This window comes from Cucurbita pepo, chromosome LG11, assembly GCF_002806865.2.
Source record: "Cucurbita pepo subsp. pepo cultivar mu-cu-16 chromosome LG11, ASM280686v2, whole genome shotgun sequence".
NCBI lineage: Eukaryota > Viridiplantae > Streptophyta > Magnoliopsida > Cucurbitales > Cucurbitaceae > Cucurbita > Cucurbita pepo.
In genome coordinates this window covers 1,814,625-1,830,690 of record NC_036648.1, presented here as the reverse complement: position 1 = coordinate 1,830,690, position 16,066 = coordinate 1,814,625, and the positions used below count along the sequence as shown (strand labels likewise).

General features: G+C 32.6%; 2 protein-coding genes and 2 pseudogenes across 4 annotated transcripts; 1 reads left to right on the top strand and 3 right to left on the bottom strand.

The window, feature by feature from the left end:
• Positions 1-2,252: 2,252 nt before the first annotated feature.
• LOC111805485 lies at positions 2,253-3,548 on the bottom strand (annotated as a pseudogene).
• Positions 3,549-5,919: 2,371 nt separating this feature from the next.
• On the top strand, positions 5,920-7,039 carry LOC111805986 (zinc finger Ran-binding domain-containing protein 2-like). 3 transcript variants are annotated; one of them, XM_023691299.1, is made up of 4 exons: positions 5,920-6,017; positions 6,103-6,462; positions 6,616-6,717; positions 6,847-7,039. In XM_023691299.1, the coding sequence occupies exons 2-3, from the start codon at positions 6,104-6,106 to the stop codon at positions 6,713-6,715; spliced, it is 459 nt and encodes a 152-aa protein (XP_023547067.1). In that variant the 5' UTR covers positions 5,920-6,017; position 6,103; the 3' UTR covers positions 6,716-6,717; positions 6,847-7,039. The 3 variants fall into 3 exon arrangements, with proteins under 3 accessions (XP_023547067.1, XP_023547066.1, XP_023547068.1); XM_023691298.1 differs by having other exon boundaries at positions 6,097-6,462; XM_023691300.1 differs by having other exon boundaries at positions 5,931-6,017; positions 6,100-6,462.
• A 1,531-nt stretch (positions 7,040-8,570) lies between these two features.
• On the bottom strand, positions 8,571-10,502 carry LOC111805484 (annotated as a pseudogene).
• A 588-nt stretch (positions 10,503-11,090) lies between these two features.
• On the bottom strand, positions 11,091-12,837 carry LOC111805984 (UPF0481 protein At3g47200-like). Its single transcript, XM_023691296.1, has 2 exons — positions 12,705-12,837; positions 11,091-12,616 (listed from the first exon to the last, which is right to left on the bottom strand). The coding sequence occupies exon 2, from the start codon at positions 12,584-12,586 to the stop codon at positions 11,165-11,167; it is 1,422 nt and encodes a 473-aa protein (XP_023547064.1). The 5' UTR covers positions 12,587-12,616; positions 12,705-12,837; the 3' UTR covers positions 11,091-11,164.
• Between the last annotated feature and the right edge of the window lie 3,229 nt (positions 12,838-16,066).

The following is a 16,066-nucleotide window of genomic DNA, read 5'->3' as shown; positions in this document are numbered from 1 at the left end:
ACCAAATAGTTACCTGTTCACATAAATCTTCATTCCCTTGTTCCTTATACGCCTGTGAGTTGGATAAATCAAATTGGTTACTACAGAATTCAAAACATGACTGCTCTTCACAAACTTCAGGTTGTTCATCTTTATTAGAAAAGGCTTGGATTATGCTTGTCCCAGCAACCTTCAGTATGGCATCCACATATCTTAATAGGCTGAAGTTCTCATAAACATTTGTTTAATGAGTACACAGAATTAACATACAGACCTCTTGCAACTCCGCCAAGATATCGTCCACAAGATCTGGATTACAGTAGGCTTCAGTTTGTGCAGTGTTAGATGACTCAAAATTGGGAGTCCTGGATAAAAAATACGATAAGTAATTTATAGTAGAACGGAACGGAATAATGGTATCAGCGATCAATGATCAAGAACCTTTTCGGAAGTAGTGATTCAACATTTTCCGCATTCAACTCTGGAGAAGAAAATACAAAAGGAAGGGATTCATCCTCGATAAATCCCGTGGCTGCTCCATAATTACTCTGGTTGGGCTCTATTAGAAATATGTTGTCGACGAATTCTGAAAAAGAATCCTGAATTCGAAATTTGAATACATGGATGATTGACAAATAAGAAGAAACCGACCAATTACAAAATCATTATACACAAATGAAAAGCCAAAAATGAATCCGCCCTGGAATCGCTATAAAGATCATCCTTAGATCATTGACAGATCAAAATACAAAAAAGAAGCATTTCTTTACTCTGCGGAAACTAGCCATCCATATACATCAAAGAACATAAAGAAAAGAGAAATCATGCGAAGAGAAGAGCGAAAATTCGACAGTATACAAACCCAAGGAGATTCGGATGGAGAAGTGAGAAGAGTCGCAGTGGATGAGACGGTGGTTAATGTGGAAGTAAATGGAACAGTTTTAGGTGAATCCATAACGAAAGAAAAGCTAAATTTTGTCTTTAACCTAAAGACAACTCTCTGATTTTGGATTGAAACTGATTATAAAATATAAGCAACAATTGTTGTGCTCAATAATAAGAAAAGGCGGGCGAGGAGCGAGGAGCGAGGGGCAATGGGCGATCGGCTTCGGCTGAGCCACGATTGTAAGAGGAGAACGTAGAGATATTTTTAAAACATAGCGGGAATTCTATCCGTGGGTATTTGGGCCGGCCTATTTGGGCCTGAGGATTACTGGTGGCCTATTTGGGCCTGAGGATTACTGGTGGCCTATTTGGGCCTGAGGATTACTGGTGGCCTATTTGGGCCTGAGGATTACTGGTGGCCTATTTGGGCCTGAGGATTACTGGTGGCCTATTTGGGCCTGAGGATTACTGGTGGCCTATTTGGGCCTGAGGATTACTGGTGGCCTATTTGGGCCTGAGGATTACTGGTGGCCTATTTGGGCCTGAGGATTACTGGTGGCCTATTTGGGCCTGAGGATTACTGGTGGCCTATTTGGGCCTGAGGATTACTGGTGGCCTATTTGGGCCTGAGGATTACTGGTGGCCTATTTGGGCCTGAGGATTACTGGTGGCCTATTTGGGCCTGAGGATTACTGGTGGCCTATTTGGGCCTGAGGATTACTGGTGGCCTATTTGGGCCTGAGGATTACTGGTGGCCTATTTGGGCCTGAGGATTACTGGTGGCCTATTTGGGCCTGAGGATTACTGGTGGCCTATTTGGGCCTGAGCGGCTGAGCCACGATCTGCATTAATCGGCCCACGAATTTAACCAAACAATAGAAACGCCTTTTTTTTTTTTTTAATATTTACAAATTGGACTCAACTAGGCTGGGTGATTTAGAAACAAAAATAAATTAATTTCATTTATTTGATAAGAATATTTTTTGAGTTCATATTAAAGCTAGAAAATTAAATTAAAAATTATCCAAAGCTTGAAGGCGTCCGGTGAAGGTAAATTGTTAATCAATCATGTCCAAAAATTACTTCTTCTAACTAAAAAAATTATAAATTTAAGCGTGGTAAAATTTTTAAGGTATTCATTAGTATACTTTTTACTGAAGTGTTTATAAGAATATAACTGTTTCACTTGAAAATAGTGGTGCGTGCTAAAGCATGGATTAATGATTATAAATCTAGAAGTAATTTGAAGATGTAGAGGTATTTGAATTAATTTTCTAAGTACTAAGTATTTTAATTACATTAGTTTTTAAGTAAATAAAATATACTATTTATATGAAAGAAGATTGGTAAATGTAATATTGACTTGAAATAAAATTAAATATAATATACTATATATCATTTGAAAACGTAGATACACCCGAGAATATAGTTTGAAGGAGGGTTAGAACAATAAGTAAAGTGGCTGCAAAGAAGGAAACAATAGCCCATGGCGTATTGAAATAATTATGCTTGAGTGAAGCTTTCGCCTTATTCCATCGTCTATTGCAGTGTCTATGTAAAGCATTGCTGTTATCGTTGAAGTGGTAACAATTTGAGACTATGACAAATTTACCGAGATTGTTAAACAATTCTGAAACTTCTTTATCATTACCTCCAATATCATTGATTATGATTTCGGCTTTTACAAGTAAACTCACATCTTTCTCTGTACATATCAAAGAATCCAGTAATGACACATACTGAATACATCTGTAATTTTCCATCGACAAATTCTCAAATGCTATTAGATTTCGCATCATGGTTTCGAAGTAATCATCAATATATAAAGTTGGAATTTCAAAAACTCCATTTTTGAAGGTTATATCCATTATATGTTTGGCATTTTTGGCTTTTTTGATGGTGACACCCGCCTCACAAAGCTCAGTTATGGATGGAGGAATAATAAAGTTCTTATCATTAATGTTGTGTCGAGGAGGCATTGTAGGGAGGACAAAGAAGAAGCTTAAGAAATCAACAAAGTGCTTTGGTTTTATCGATGATGCATCATAAAGAGAATAATTATATATCAATCCAAGCTGTAAAACAGGTATGTAAGTCCTATAAACGAGGAGGGAGCATAATTTTGTGGTACGAGGTCAAACAAATGTTGAAGAACAAAGAAAGGGATTTGATTTTCGAGCTTAATCAAATCAATATATATATGAGGAATTCTTTTGTAGAAGGAAAGATCTACGTTGTTTTGAATTTTTGAGAATGCAGTTGGATCATATTACTCATAATATAGAATCAATGAAACAACCATCTACAAGCATCATCTTAACAAAATCTTCATCACTCATGTTTATAGGTTCTCCATAGCAATTTCGGGCTTCTTTCATCAAAGTTTGAGTAGTTTTCACTAGAAACTCCAATGAAATCATTTTGTTATCTAGACGATGTAGAAAGTTATTAAGACCTTGAAGCTTATATTGTTCTGTGGCTATTAAGTCATTTCGACTACGATGATGAAATGGACCGATGGAAATGAGTTGAGGGGTGTAGGCTGAATTATTCATCTCGCGTAGTTGTTTTGAAACTTGATAAATGCTACAATCTGCATTAACAGAAGGTAGTTGTTCTAACATCTTTTCAATGGATATCACGATATTACCACAAAATTGGTCAACCTCACTAATTTCTGACATATTATAAGGTATGTCGTTTGCTTGATGAACTCCAATTCGACTATTTTTCACGTATGATAGAAATGAACTCGAGCGAATGGTTGGGCTCTCAAACTAAATAATTTATATATAAGGAAGCAACCAAAATTTAAGGAAGAAAAAAAAAAAGGTGAGAAAGGAAGAAGTACCTTGCCTGAAAATAGAGGGAAGAAGATGTTGGTAGTAAATGATGGCGAGGGAGGGAAGGAAGGAAGGGTATTTAAAGGCAAGCGTATGCATAAACTAACATTAGACTGCAATGATTTTCGATGAAAGATGTGAATAATTGCCTATATAAAGCTACGTAGATACTATTATTTGTCCTACATCTGATAATTTAAAGTATGATCATGGGTTGGAATACATTTCCATTCGATGCTTTTTTGGAAGCTCAAAGCGAAGTCATACTATGCTCACAACGTTTATTTAGCTTTTATAGCGACGTTTATTTAGCGTCACTGTAGACTTTGATTGACATGTTATAATTGTCATTTTGTGAAAATTATACTTGTGGGAGGGATACTTGTTCACAGAGTAGACTTTTATAATTTTTAATTTATTTAGTACAACATACTTTAGTTTTCACAAGCATTGATTTAACATTTGCGGCATTCAACTCTGGACAAGAAAACACAAAAGGAGGAGATTCAACCCCACAATCACTTTTGCTAGGTTCTACTAGAAATATGTTGTCAACGGATTCTGAATTCGAAATAGAAAAGAAATCTGAATACGTAGATTATTGGCAAATAAGAAGAAATCGACGAATTACAAAATCATTATACACAAATGAAAAGCCAAAAAAGAATCCGCCCTGCCGATGATATGCTAAAAGAAAAGAATCACCATGAAGATTATCCTTAGATCATTGACAGATCAAAATACAAAAAAGAAGCATTCCTTTACCATATGGAAACTATCGATCCATACAGATCAAAGAACAGAAAGAAAAAGAGAAATTATGCAAAAGAGAAATTATGCAAAGAGAAGAGCGAAAATCTGGCAATATAATGAGAAACATTGAGGAAAGAATACAAACCGAAGGAGATTCGGACGGAGAAGTGGGAAGAGTCGCAGTGGATGAGACGGTGCTTAACGTGGATGAGCCGGTGAGAGATTGCGAGAGGAGAACGTAGAGATATTTTTAAAAGATAGCGGGAATTTTATCCGTGGATATTTGGGCCTGGGATAATATGGGCCAGTAGTATTTTGGGCTACTGAGGTTTAAAACGAAATGGGCCAAGCCCATCAACTGAATTTTCCATGGCCCAAGCACAAAGCATTTCACAGCCCACAATCATTTTTTTTAAAATTTAAATGTTTTACATAAATAGAAAATTGGGTGAATTTAAAAATAAATAAAGAGGTAAAAGAGTTGGAAAGTAAAAGATTTTGGAGGACTAAAAAGTAGAACAAAAGAGGCAACTTTTATCATTTTCATGACGTTTTACTCCCATTCCTATACATACGTCTTCGCCACGCCACGTGCCCCCCTCACGTGCATCCAACCCAACTCCCCATTTATCTTACCTCACTTTCATTTAAAAAAAAAAATAATTAAAAAAAAAATAAAAAATTCCAAGCTAACATTATTTAATTGAATATTTGCAATCATGTTAAATAAATAATTATCCATTTGATTCTAACTATTATGTTAGGTTCTTGTTTGCTTTTTTTTTTTTTTTCCCTCTAAATTAAATTAATTATTAATGGAAGTTGTAAATTAAATTAAAAAAAGAATATTAAAGAGTGGGAGAAAGAGAGAGAATGGAATCAGTACCCCTCCTTCTTCCTATTGCCTTTATTTTTGCTTTGCTTCAGCTTTCCTTTACCATTCCCCAAGAACACAGCCCCAAAAGAATTAAATAAAAAAATGGAGGTAAAATAAAGAAAAATAAAGAAATTAAAAAAAAAAAAGAAAAGAGGAATTAATGGGTGATTGAAAAAAGTAAATTATAGAGGAAAAAAAGAAAGAAAAAGATGGTCAAAATTCAAAAAATTTAAAAACTCCTCGAAACCTTCTTCTCTCCCACCATCATCAGTTTCGACTATCTTTATCGAAACTCTCTTATTTTGTATTTATGGAATTTTTAATTATTTTTTTAAATAAAAAGGATTTCATTGTGGGGTCCCCAAAATGGGTTTATTTAGAATATTCATTTTGTCTGCTATTTGAAAAAGTATAAATTTTTGTTCTTCCTTATCCAATTCTTCATCAACCCAATAGGCTGACGTGTATAATTCTGGTGCGTTGGATTTGGATTATGAAATTTAAGGAAAATAATAATGGAATTATTACGAAGAAAAACAAATTAAAAAAAGGACTCGAAGAGTTTTAAAAAAAAGNTCGCAGTTCACCGGTATAAAACCCACCACCACCGGCTGTTTCGCCAGAGAAACGTGACCAGGCCATTAAAACCGAACCGCCGCCGCATCAACTTCACGCAAAAGGTAAGCTTTCCAGTTAATTAGAGTTCATTTTGTTTTTTTGGCGTTAAGGGTTGGGACTAAATTTGGAGAGGAATAAAAGAAGCAGGATGAGCAGACCGGGGGATTGGAATTGTAGGTCTTGCCACCATCTCAACTTCCAACGACGGGAGTCCTGTCAGCGTTGTGGCGAGCCTAGGGCTGACTTCAGCGGCGGAAGAGTTGGTTCCTCGTCCTTTGGTTTCACTACTGGCCCCGACGTCCGTCCTGGGGATTGGTACTGCGCCGTCGCCAACTGCGGCGCTCATAACTTCGCTAGCCGCTCTATCTGCTTCAAGTGCGGCGCCTCTAAAGATGACGCTTCCCCTGCCGCCGCTTACGACGGCGATTTTACTAGAATGAGAGGCTTTAACTTCGGCGCTGCCTCCAACCGCCCTGGATGGAAATCTGGTGATTGGATCTGTTCCAGGTAGGGTTTCCAATTTTTCTCTAAATTCCATTTTCATCCCCACCACTTTCAATATTTTCAAATTTAGTCCATTTTTAATTATGATTTTTATTTTTTCATCCCATATCTACTAAATTAAACTATAAAAAAAAAAGTAAAAAATTAATGTTACAGATCAAATTGCAACGAGCATAACTTTGCCAACAGAAGAGAATGCTTCAGATGTAATGCACCAAGAGATTCAAACAACACGTCTCCATACTCGTACTCGTAGAGGTAATTAATTAATTAATTTCCAGAAACAAAATACCATATTTATAAATGGATCCCTAAACTCTTTCTCGGGTTTATCGGGTTTAATTAGTTATTAATATTATTATTTTGGGAATATTTTGCAATTTACAGGTGGTGGCAATGGAAGGATCAAATTCTAGCTAGAAAGAAGAGAGTTTCCAATCAGAACGTCGTCGTTTTCTTTTCTTTATTTTCCAGTTTCAAAAGTGATTTAAGGATGGATTTATGCATGCATGCAGGAAAATACTTCGTATCCAATTTTCTAATTTATATTATATTAATCCGTAACTTTCACTTTATGTTATGTGCTTGCCTCGAATTAACTTTCTAATAATAAATCACTTTATTATTTTATTATAATAAACACGTCACTAATATAGACTTAATATTTAGTAATACAAAATTTACATTATTTTTTAAAGGAATGACGTTAATTTAAATATTTTTAAATGAAATTAATTCAAACTCTTTGAAAACATCTTTCCCTCACATTATATTAATACTTTAGGTTAAAATTTGATCAACTATTTTATTTTATTTTATTTACTATTAAATAACTTAATTAACTAATGAAATAAAATATATCCTTCGCTAAACCCTCCATTTCTAATTTTGGATGATGATTCCAATTAGTCAACCCATCTCTAATTAATCATATAATTACCACAAAACCATTGGCTTTATTTTGGATTAACGGATCGGGTTCTCTTTCACTAATTAAAATTAATAATTAATAATTAAAATAGAATCTAATCCCACCCACATTCATAATAATATTAAAATTTTGAAATTAAATTACTTCGTCAATAATTATTGACATTTTTAAAAGTTTAAGGACTTATTCGACATAAAATTGACAATTTTAAGGTTTAAAATAAATTGAAAGTTTATTTAGAGATTGAATTTGTATTTTAAATAGGGATCCACGGGGAAAAAGAAATTAACATAGGATTCCATAGCTTTTGAAAGTAAAAAAATAAAATAAAAAATAAAAAATAAAATAAAACTGGGGAGAGGGGTTCTTTATGTTCCCCTCCATTGATCTTTTGGGAATGTATTTTGAAGTGCAAGAGAGATTGTGAATTGGTCAAAAAGTAGTAAGCACAAACATATTTATTCTTTATGTTACTTCATGCATATGGCCCTAAAATGGAGTTTCTTTTGCTCCCATTTATTTATTTATATTATCCGTTAAATAAGAATTTAAAAAGTTATTCTGAACGCTGTCGTTTAGAATAAATCTACTAATTCTTTGTTTGAGGCCAACTTAACGTCTCATTGCCATTCTACTCGATAAAATATTTTTCTTTTTTTAATCTTTTAATGATATTGTGTTGGATAACTGGAATCTTCTAAGGACATGTAGTTTGTAATATAATATTTTTTAAAAGTGATATTTGTATGCTAAGAATTACATAAAAACATGACAATTTAAAATTATGCTGAATCAAATTTAGGTCGATAATATTTTTGTGATGGATTCGAAAGAGAAAAGTAAAATTAAGAACTAGTTTGTAAATGGGTTAAAGTTTTTGAAGTTTACTCTCCTTCCCTTTCCTTTATTTCTTTGAATTTGAATATACAAGCAATTGTAAAAGCACTTTTTAATAAAGCATTATGTTTACTTTTTCCGACCCCTTTTCTTTTCCTTGTTATGAAAAAGATGTCTTTAGAGGGGTCAAAGTTAAGACTGCATGCATTATGTCAAGATTCTCAAGTTTGTCTGCTTTAGCCTATTATGTATTTCTGTTAGTCTCACGATTTTAAATATAACATAATGTTTATTAAAAAATACAAGGATAGCATATAACAAAGTAAGGAGTAAAAGAGTAAATTTAAAAGAATATAGATAGATTTGGCTAGCTAGGAAATGCAGATATAGCACCGAATATAGTTTGAAGGAGCGTGAGAACAATGAGCAAAGTTGCAGCAAAGAAGGAGATAATAGCCCATGGTGTATTGAAATAGTTGTGTTTGAGTGAAGCTTTTGCTTTATTCCACCGTCTATTGCAGTGCTCATGTAAGGTTTTGCTGATATAGTTGAAGCGTTCATCACTTGAGATTTCAACAAATTTACATAGATTGTTAATCAATTTTGAAACTTCTTTATCACTGCCTCCAATATTGTTGATTATGATTCCAGCTTTCTCAAGCAAACTCACGTCTTTCTCTGTGCTTATCAAATAATCCATGAAGACAACATATTGGATACACTTGCTCGCATTTTCCGAGGGAAAATGCTCAAATGCTATCATGTTTCGCATTATAGTTTCGAAGAATTCATCAATTTGTAAAGGTGGGATCGTGAAAATCTCATTTTTGAAGCTTAAGTTCATAACCCATTCAACATGTTTTGCTTTCTTGATAGTGACACCCGCCTCGCAGAGCTGAGTTATGGATGTTGGAATAGACAAGTTATTTTCATTATCGTTGTTCTTCAGAGTCATCATGGGAACAACAAAGTAGAAGCTTAAGAAATCGACAAAGTGCATTAGTTTTATTGGAGATGCATCAGGAAGAGAATAACCTTCAACAATTCCACGCTGTAAAAACTTATTTGTTAGTGTTAAAACAACTATCCATGAGCATCATTTGAACGAAGGGTTCTGCATAGCAATTTCGAGCTTCTTTTACCCAACTTTGAGTAGTTTTCACGAGGAACTCTAATGAGTCCATCTTGTTATCCAAACGACCTAGAAAGTTAATACAATATCGAAGCTTATATTGTTCTATGGCTATCAAATCCTTTTGACTACAATGATGAAATGGACCTATAGAAATGGCTTGAGGAATATAGGCTATATTATTCATCTTGTGTAGCAGTCTCGGAACTCGAAAGATGCTACATTCTTCATTAACCGGAGGTAATTGTTCCATCATTTTTTTTTTATGGATATTACAACATAACCACAAAATTGTTCAACTTCACTAATTTCTGTCATCCTGTAGGGTATGCCATTTGCTTGATGAACTCCAATATGACTATTTTCCATTTAAAATGAAACACGGACGTTTTAAAAAGTAATGTATATATATTTTAAAATGAACTAAAATAAGAAAACAAAAATAAATTTAAGGGAAACAAAGGATACCTTGTCTTCAAATTGAGGGAAAGAGATGGTGGTGAACGAAAAATGAGGGAAGAAAGGAAGAGAGTTGGTATGGAAGTGGAAGAAATAAGAAGGCAAGCTTCTTATAACTAAGTTCCTAAGTTACTAGTGATGGCAGCTAAGATAAGATAAATGATTACGAGGACGAATACCAGTAATAGCCGACTAATATAAATGATTACGAGGAGGAATACTAGTGATGGGCAACTAACATAAATGATCCCGAAGAGGAATATCGGTGATGGACGACTAACATAAATGATTACGAGAAAGAATACCAGTAGTGGGCGGCTAACATAAATGATCACGTGGAAAACATAGACAACTAAAGGACAATGAGGTCCTCTATTATTAATTATTCCACCCACTCTTCTTTTCCATCAACTTTCCTCGACAATTTGTTTAAAGTGATTGACCTGTCATAGTTATCACTGGCTAAAGAATTACATTTTTCATCTTCATGATGATTTTCAGTAAAGGATGTGAACAAAATAAAAGAAATTTTCAGTATCGGAGAGCTATGGAATGTAGCATTAAATGTCTTCACGTGCATATCTTCGATAGAGAGTTCATTGCTAGGAGTATATCAACTTAACCAAATTTTCGTCTGAAAGATTGGTTTTATTTACAAAATATGAAAGAAAAACTAAAAACGAGTTTTGAATAAAAATTCAAATTCTTTAAAATTTTCAATATTTTCTCTCCCAATTTGGACGTAAAAGCATTTGTAAAGCACCATTTTACTAAAGTGGCTTTAATTATTATAATATTATGATCTATTTGTATATTAATTATAAAGTTGAAGATTAAACAAAAATAAATAAATATTTTTATTAGATATAAATTAAAAATTTAGGTAAAAATTGTTATATTTATGAATTTTAAAAGTTTAAAGACTAACACAGGATGAATTAAATTTATAATTTAATTAAAATTCTTTTTTAAAAAATAAAAATTTACATTGGTATAAATTCTTTTTATGTATTTTTTTCATTATATCTTTTACCTGTTAATATATATTTTTTATCACAATTTTATAAAATAATTATTTATAATTATGAGAATAATTATTACAATTGATTGCTTAATAAATTCAAAAGCTTCTAGACTAGGAACACATTTTGTGGATAATAATTAAATAATTATTTATCTAAAATTTATTAGTGGATGAAAATTAAATAATTAATTATCTAAAATGAACTAGTATAATAAAATTATTTAAAATAATTAAAAGGAGAGAGAAAATTGAAGTAAAAAAACATTATGATTGAAAATTGTATGAAAATAAGAGAAACAACAGACTAGAAGAAACATAATTTCTAAGGTATAATAGGAAACACAGACATCCCAGAGAATATAGTTTGAGAGAGAGTCAGAATAATAAGGAAGGTTGCAGCAAAGAAGGAGACAATAGCCCATGGTGTATTGAAATAGTTATGTTTGAGTGAAGCTTTTGCTTTGTTCCATCGTCTATTGCAGTGTTCACGTAAGGTGTTGCTGATATTGTTCAAGCTGTCATCACTTGAGGTTTCAACAAATTTGCAGAGATTGTTGAACAATTTTGAAACTTCTTTATCACTGCCTCCAATATTGTTGATTATGATTCCAGCCTTCACAAGTAAATTCACGTCTTTCTCTGTGCTTATTAAATCATCCATGAATGCAATATATTGGATACAATTGCTTTCATTTCTCAAGGGAAAATGCTCAAATGCTATCAGATTTCGCATGGTGGGTTCGAATAAATCATCAATAACTAAAGGCGGGATTGTTAAAATCTCATTTTTGAACCTTATGTCCATCATATGAATGAAATTTTCTGCTTTCTTAATGGTGACACCAGCCTCGTAAAGCTCAGTTATCGATGGAGGAGTTATCGGGCTATTATTATTATTGTTCTCTAGAGACGTCTTTGAGACGAAGAAGAAGCTTAAAAAATCGACCAAATGCTTTGGTTTTGTCGACGATAGATTAGAAAGAGAACAATTGACAACAAGTTCCTGTTGGAAAGATATATATATTAATTCTTCAAAGGAGAGAGAGGTTATATTTGGTATGAGGCCAAACAGACGTTCAAGAAGGAAGAAAGGGACTTGATTTTCCAACATAATCAAATCAGTAAATATCTCAATAGATCTTTGGTGGAAAGTAAGATCTAAATTGTTTGGAGTTTGGAAGCATGTATTTGGGTAGTGTTCGTTGTGATGTTGTATCAAAAACTCTACTAGGAAACAACCATCCACAACCATCATGTTAACAAATTCCTTATCATTCATGTTTATGGGCTCTCCATAGCAATTTCGAATTTCTTTCATCCAAGTTTGAGTATTTTTCTTAAGCAACTCCAATGAATCCCTCTCGTTACCTAGACGGCTTAGAAAGTTCAAACAACGTCGAAGCTTATATGGCTCAGTGGCTAACAAATCCTTTCGATGATGGTGAAATGGACCTATGGAAATGACTTGAGGGGTATAGGCTCTATGATTCATATTGCGTAACAGTTTAGGAACTCGAAAGATGCTACATTTTTCATTAACAGGAGGTAACTTATCTATCATTTCTTTTATGGGTGGTACAACATTACGACGAGGTTGTTCACCTTGTTCAGCTTCACTAATTCCTGCCATATTGTATGGTTTGTCGTTTACCTTATCAACTTCAATAGTCACAGCTTCACTAATTCCTGCCATATTGTATGGTTTGTCGTTTACCTGTTCAACTTCAATCTGACTATTTTTCATTTCAAACGAACCTCCCCGTTTTCAAATTCCCTGGAATAAAAAGTAATGCATATATATATATTTGAAAATGAACAAAAATAAGGAAGCAAAAATGAATTTAATGAAAGGAAAAGGATACCTTGCACACAAGTTGATGGAAGATGGTGGTGAATGAAAATGAGGGAAGGAAGTGGAAGAAATAAGAAGGCTTAGGTTGGGATGACCAAGTAAAGTACCACTAATGGCCGCCTCACATATATGATCACATGGAGGTGTAAATATATAGACATCTCAAGGACTCACCTTCACGTAGGTAAGCACAAGCTTAAGAAATTCTCTTACATTTATGGGTAGTAGTCAATTAATCAGTGTGACCAAAGTGTGACCAAAGTGTTTATAAGTATATTTTTTACAGTTTCACATTACACGTCTCACTTACAAAACTACTCTCGATTACCTTTAGATAGATACAAAATGACACTGACTTTACGTCTCAAACAATGCTAGACAAATTTTTATATCCGCAAGCAATACTAATATTTATACATGAATCAAGATGATTCATATACCAATATGAGGGAATGTACTGCTGTGAGAATGAACTAAATGTTCATGGCAATTGTTCATTCTCGATAATAAATCTAGACAACTGTTGGACAATGAAACGTTGGGTCCCCTATTCTAAATTATTGAGATGGTGAATTTACTTTCAAAATTATTGAAATGGAGGGGTCGCGTATTCCAAAAGCAGGGGTCCACTGAAAAGTATAAGCCATATTATGTTGGGTACTAGGGCCAACATTATCACGTGGGAGAGTCAACATAGGTCAATTAAAACGACAATAAGACAATGAGTCCTCAATTGATAACCAAATATACTATGATGAGGCTTGACATAAATGATCACAGGGTAGTATAAATGTTGTAGTAGAAGTGGAAGCAAGAACGATCGTACTCACATACTCACAAACATAAATGAACAAAGAGACACAAAGATTTACATGGTTTAAAGAAAAGAAATTTTCCAACACTATAACCAAAGTGTGTATAGGTGTATCTCTCACACTCTCATACTACAATGTTTCACTTACAAAACTCTTCTCAATTGCCTTTAGGTAGATAAAGAATGATACTGACTTCACATCTCAAACAATACTAGACAAATTTTTATATAGGCATAGCAATATTGATGTTCATACATTAATCAAGATGATTCATGTACCAATACGAAAGAATTTACTACTATAGGGATGAGCCAAATGTTCATGACAATTCTCGGTAGTAAATATAGACAAGTACTGGACAATAAGATATTGGTCTTTTATTCTAAATTATTGAGACGGTGGGTCCTCTATTCCAAATTATTGAAATGGAGGGGTCGTCTATTCTAAAGTAAAGATTGATTGATAAGTATAAGTGATGTGATTACCACTAGATTTAAAAGTTTTTCAATCTTTGTCTACTTTTATTCTTATGGTTCTTTAATAATGGATGTCGCACTATTTAAACAAATAAAAAGTTTGTTTTATTACATATAAATTTAAATTATATGTGCGATAGAAACTAAAATTTTTAATTTTTGAGTTTTCTAGGTAAGGAAACAACTATTTAAACCGTATATATAAACAGATTTCTTAAAATTTATAAACTAAATAGAACCCAAGTATATTTAATTATTTTTAATGAATTATTTATGTTTAACTAATAGTTAATTTTGAATAAGTGTATAGTGATAAATTTTGATTCTTGTTTCTATTTTTCACTCGTCATCCTTCTATGATCGAGTAAATAAAAATTTATTATCATTATTTTTTTATAATATAGAAATAATGACATAATTCAACGAGTAGCTGATATACATTTACTTTGAGATTAAAAGTCTAAATTTTAATATCTTACTTATTTTATTTTAAAAAAATGATTTATGAAACAAAATTGAGGTTTGAATTGACTCTTACGACACATCAGCTATTTACGTGAATATACGTAAATGTGAAATAATTAATATCTTAATTGGCTCTTGATTTTGAACTTCTTTATATTAATTAAATAGTTTCATTGTATTTAAATTATTAGCATGGACTATTAATAAAATATTATCATTAAATATTCAAACATATACAAACAAGTATCCCATCAACAATAGAACTGAAGTGAAAGCAGCAGGTTTGAAGTTTCAATGGGCCGAGAAGAGTGAATGTTAAATGGGGTGGGCCGAATTATGTGGTATAAGGTTGAATAGATGGTGAACAACGAAGAAAGGGTTTTGATTTTCTAACTTAAATCATTATTTGGCTAATATTTTTCATAATATGGTATCAAAAACTCCACGGTAAAACAACCATTCATAAACGTCATTTTAACAAAATCTTCTATCGCCTGTTTATGGGTTCTACATAGCAATGTAGGGCTTCTTTCATTCAAGTTTAAGCAGTTTCTACGAACAACTCCAATTTCATCTTGTTAGCAAACAGTTTAGAAAGTTATTCCAATGTCGAAACTTATATTGTTCTCTGCCTATCAAATCCTTTCAACTATGATGGGGACATGGACCGATGGAAATGATTTGAAGGATACAGACTCTTTTATTCATCTTACATAATAGTTTTGGAACTCAAAAGATGGTACAACCTTTATTACTTTATCGTTGTTTGCTTTTGTTGAAATGCAATACCCACATTTTAAAATTTTTCCTTTTGAATTTTTTGGATTAATATCTTAACTTTATTAGTCTTAAAGACTAAAATCTCTATAATAAACTGAAGGCATGATAAAAAAAAAAATTAAATATAGAATTGTTTTTTTGATATTTATTAAATAACTAAACCATGATAACAAATTTAAATATAGGTCTTAAAAAACATTCATGGCTAGAAATTTTCAGGCATGGTAACAAACTTAAATATAATATAATATTTATTGGAAAATGTATTTAATCACGCCAGAGGAGAAAATGAGTAATTTTTTTTTTTAAAAAAAAACCTATATATATATATATATATATACGTTTGGCTGGCTAGAAAATGTAGATATACAAGAATATAGTTTGAAGGAGCGTTAGAACAATGTGAAAGGTTACTACAAAAGAAGGAGACAATAGCTCATGGTATATTGAAATAGTTATGTTTGAGTGAAAGACATCAATCTATTGCAATGCTCAAGTAAGACTTTGTAAGACTTTTTTTTATATTGTTGAAGCGATCATTACTTGGGAGTTCTAAAAATTTACCAAGATTGTTAGACAATTTTAAAACTTCTTTATCATTACGTGCAATATTGCTGATTATGATTATGATTTTCACAAGTAAATATACGTCTTGCTTAGCAAAATTCGACATATTTGATACACTTGCTCTAATTTCTTGAGGGAAAAATCGTCATATGCTATCAAGTTTTAGTTTGCTAAAAAATGCGGATATAACAGAGAATATAGTTTGAAGGAGTGTCATAACAATGAGCAAGGTTGCAATAATGGAGATAGTAGTCCATGGCATACTGAAA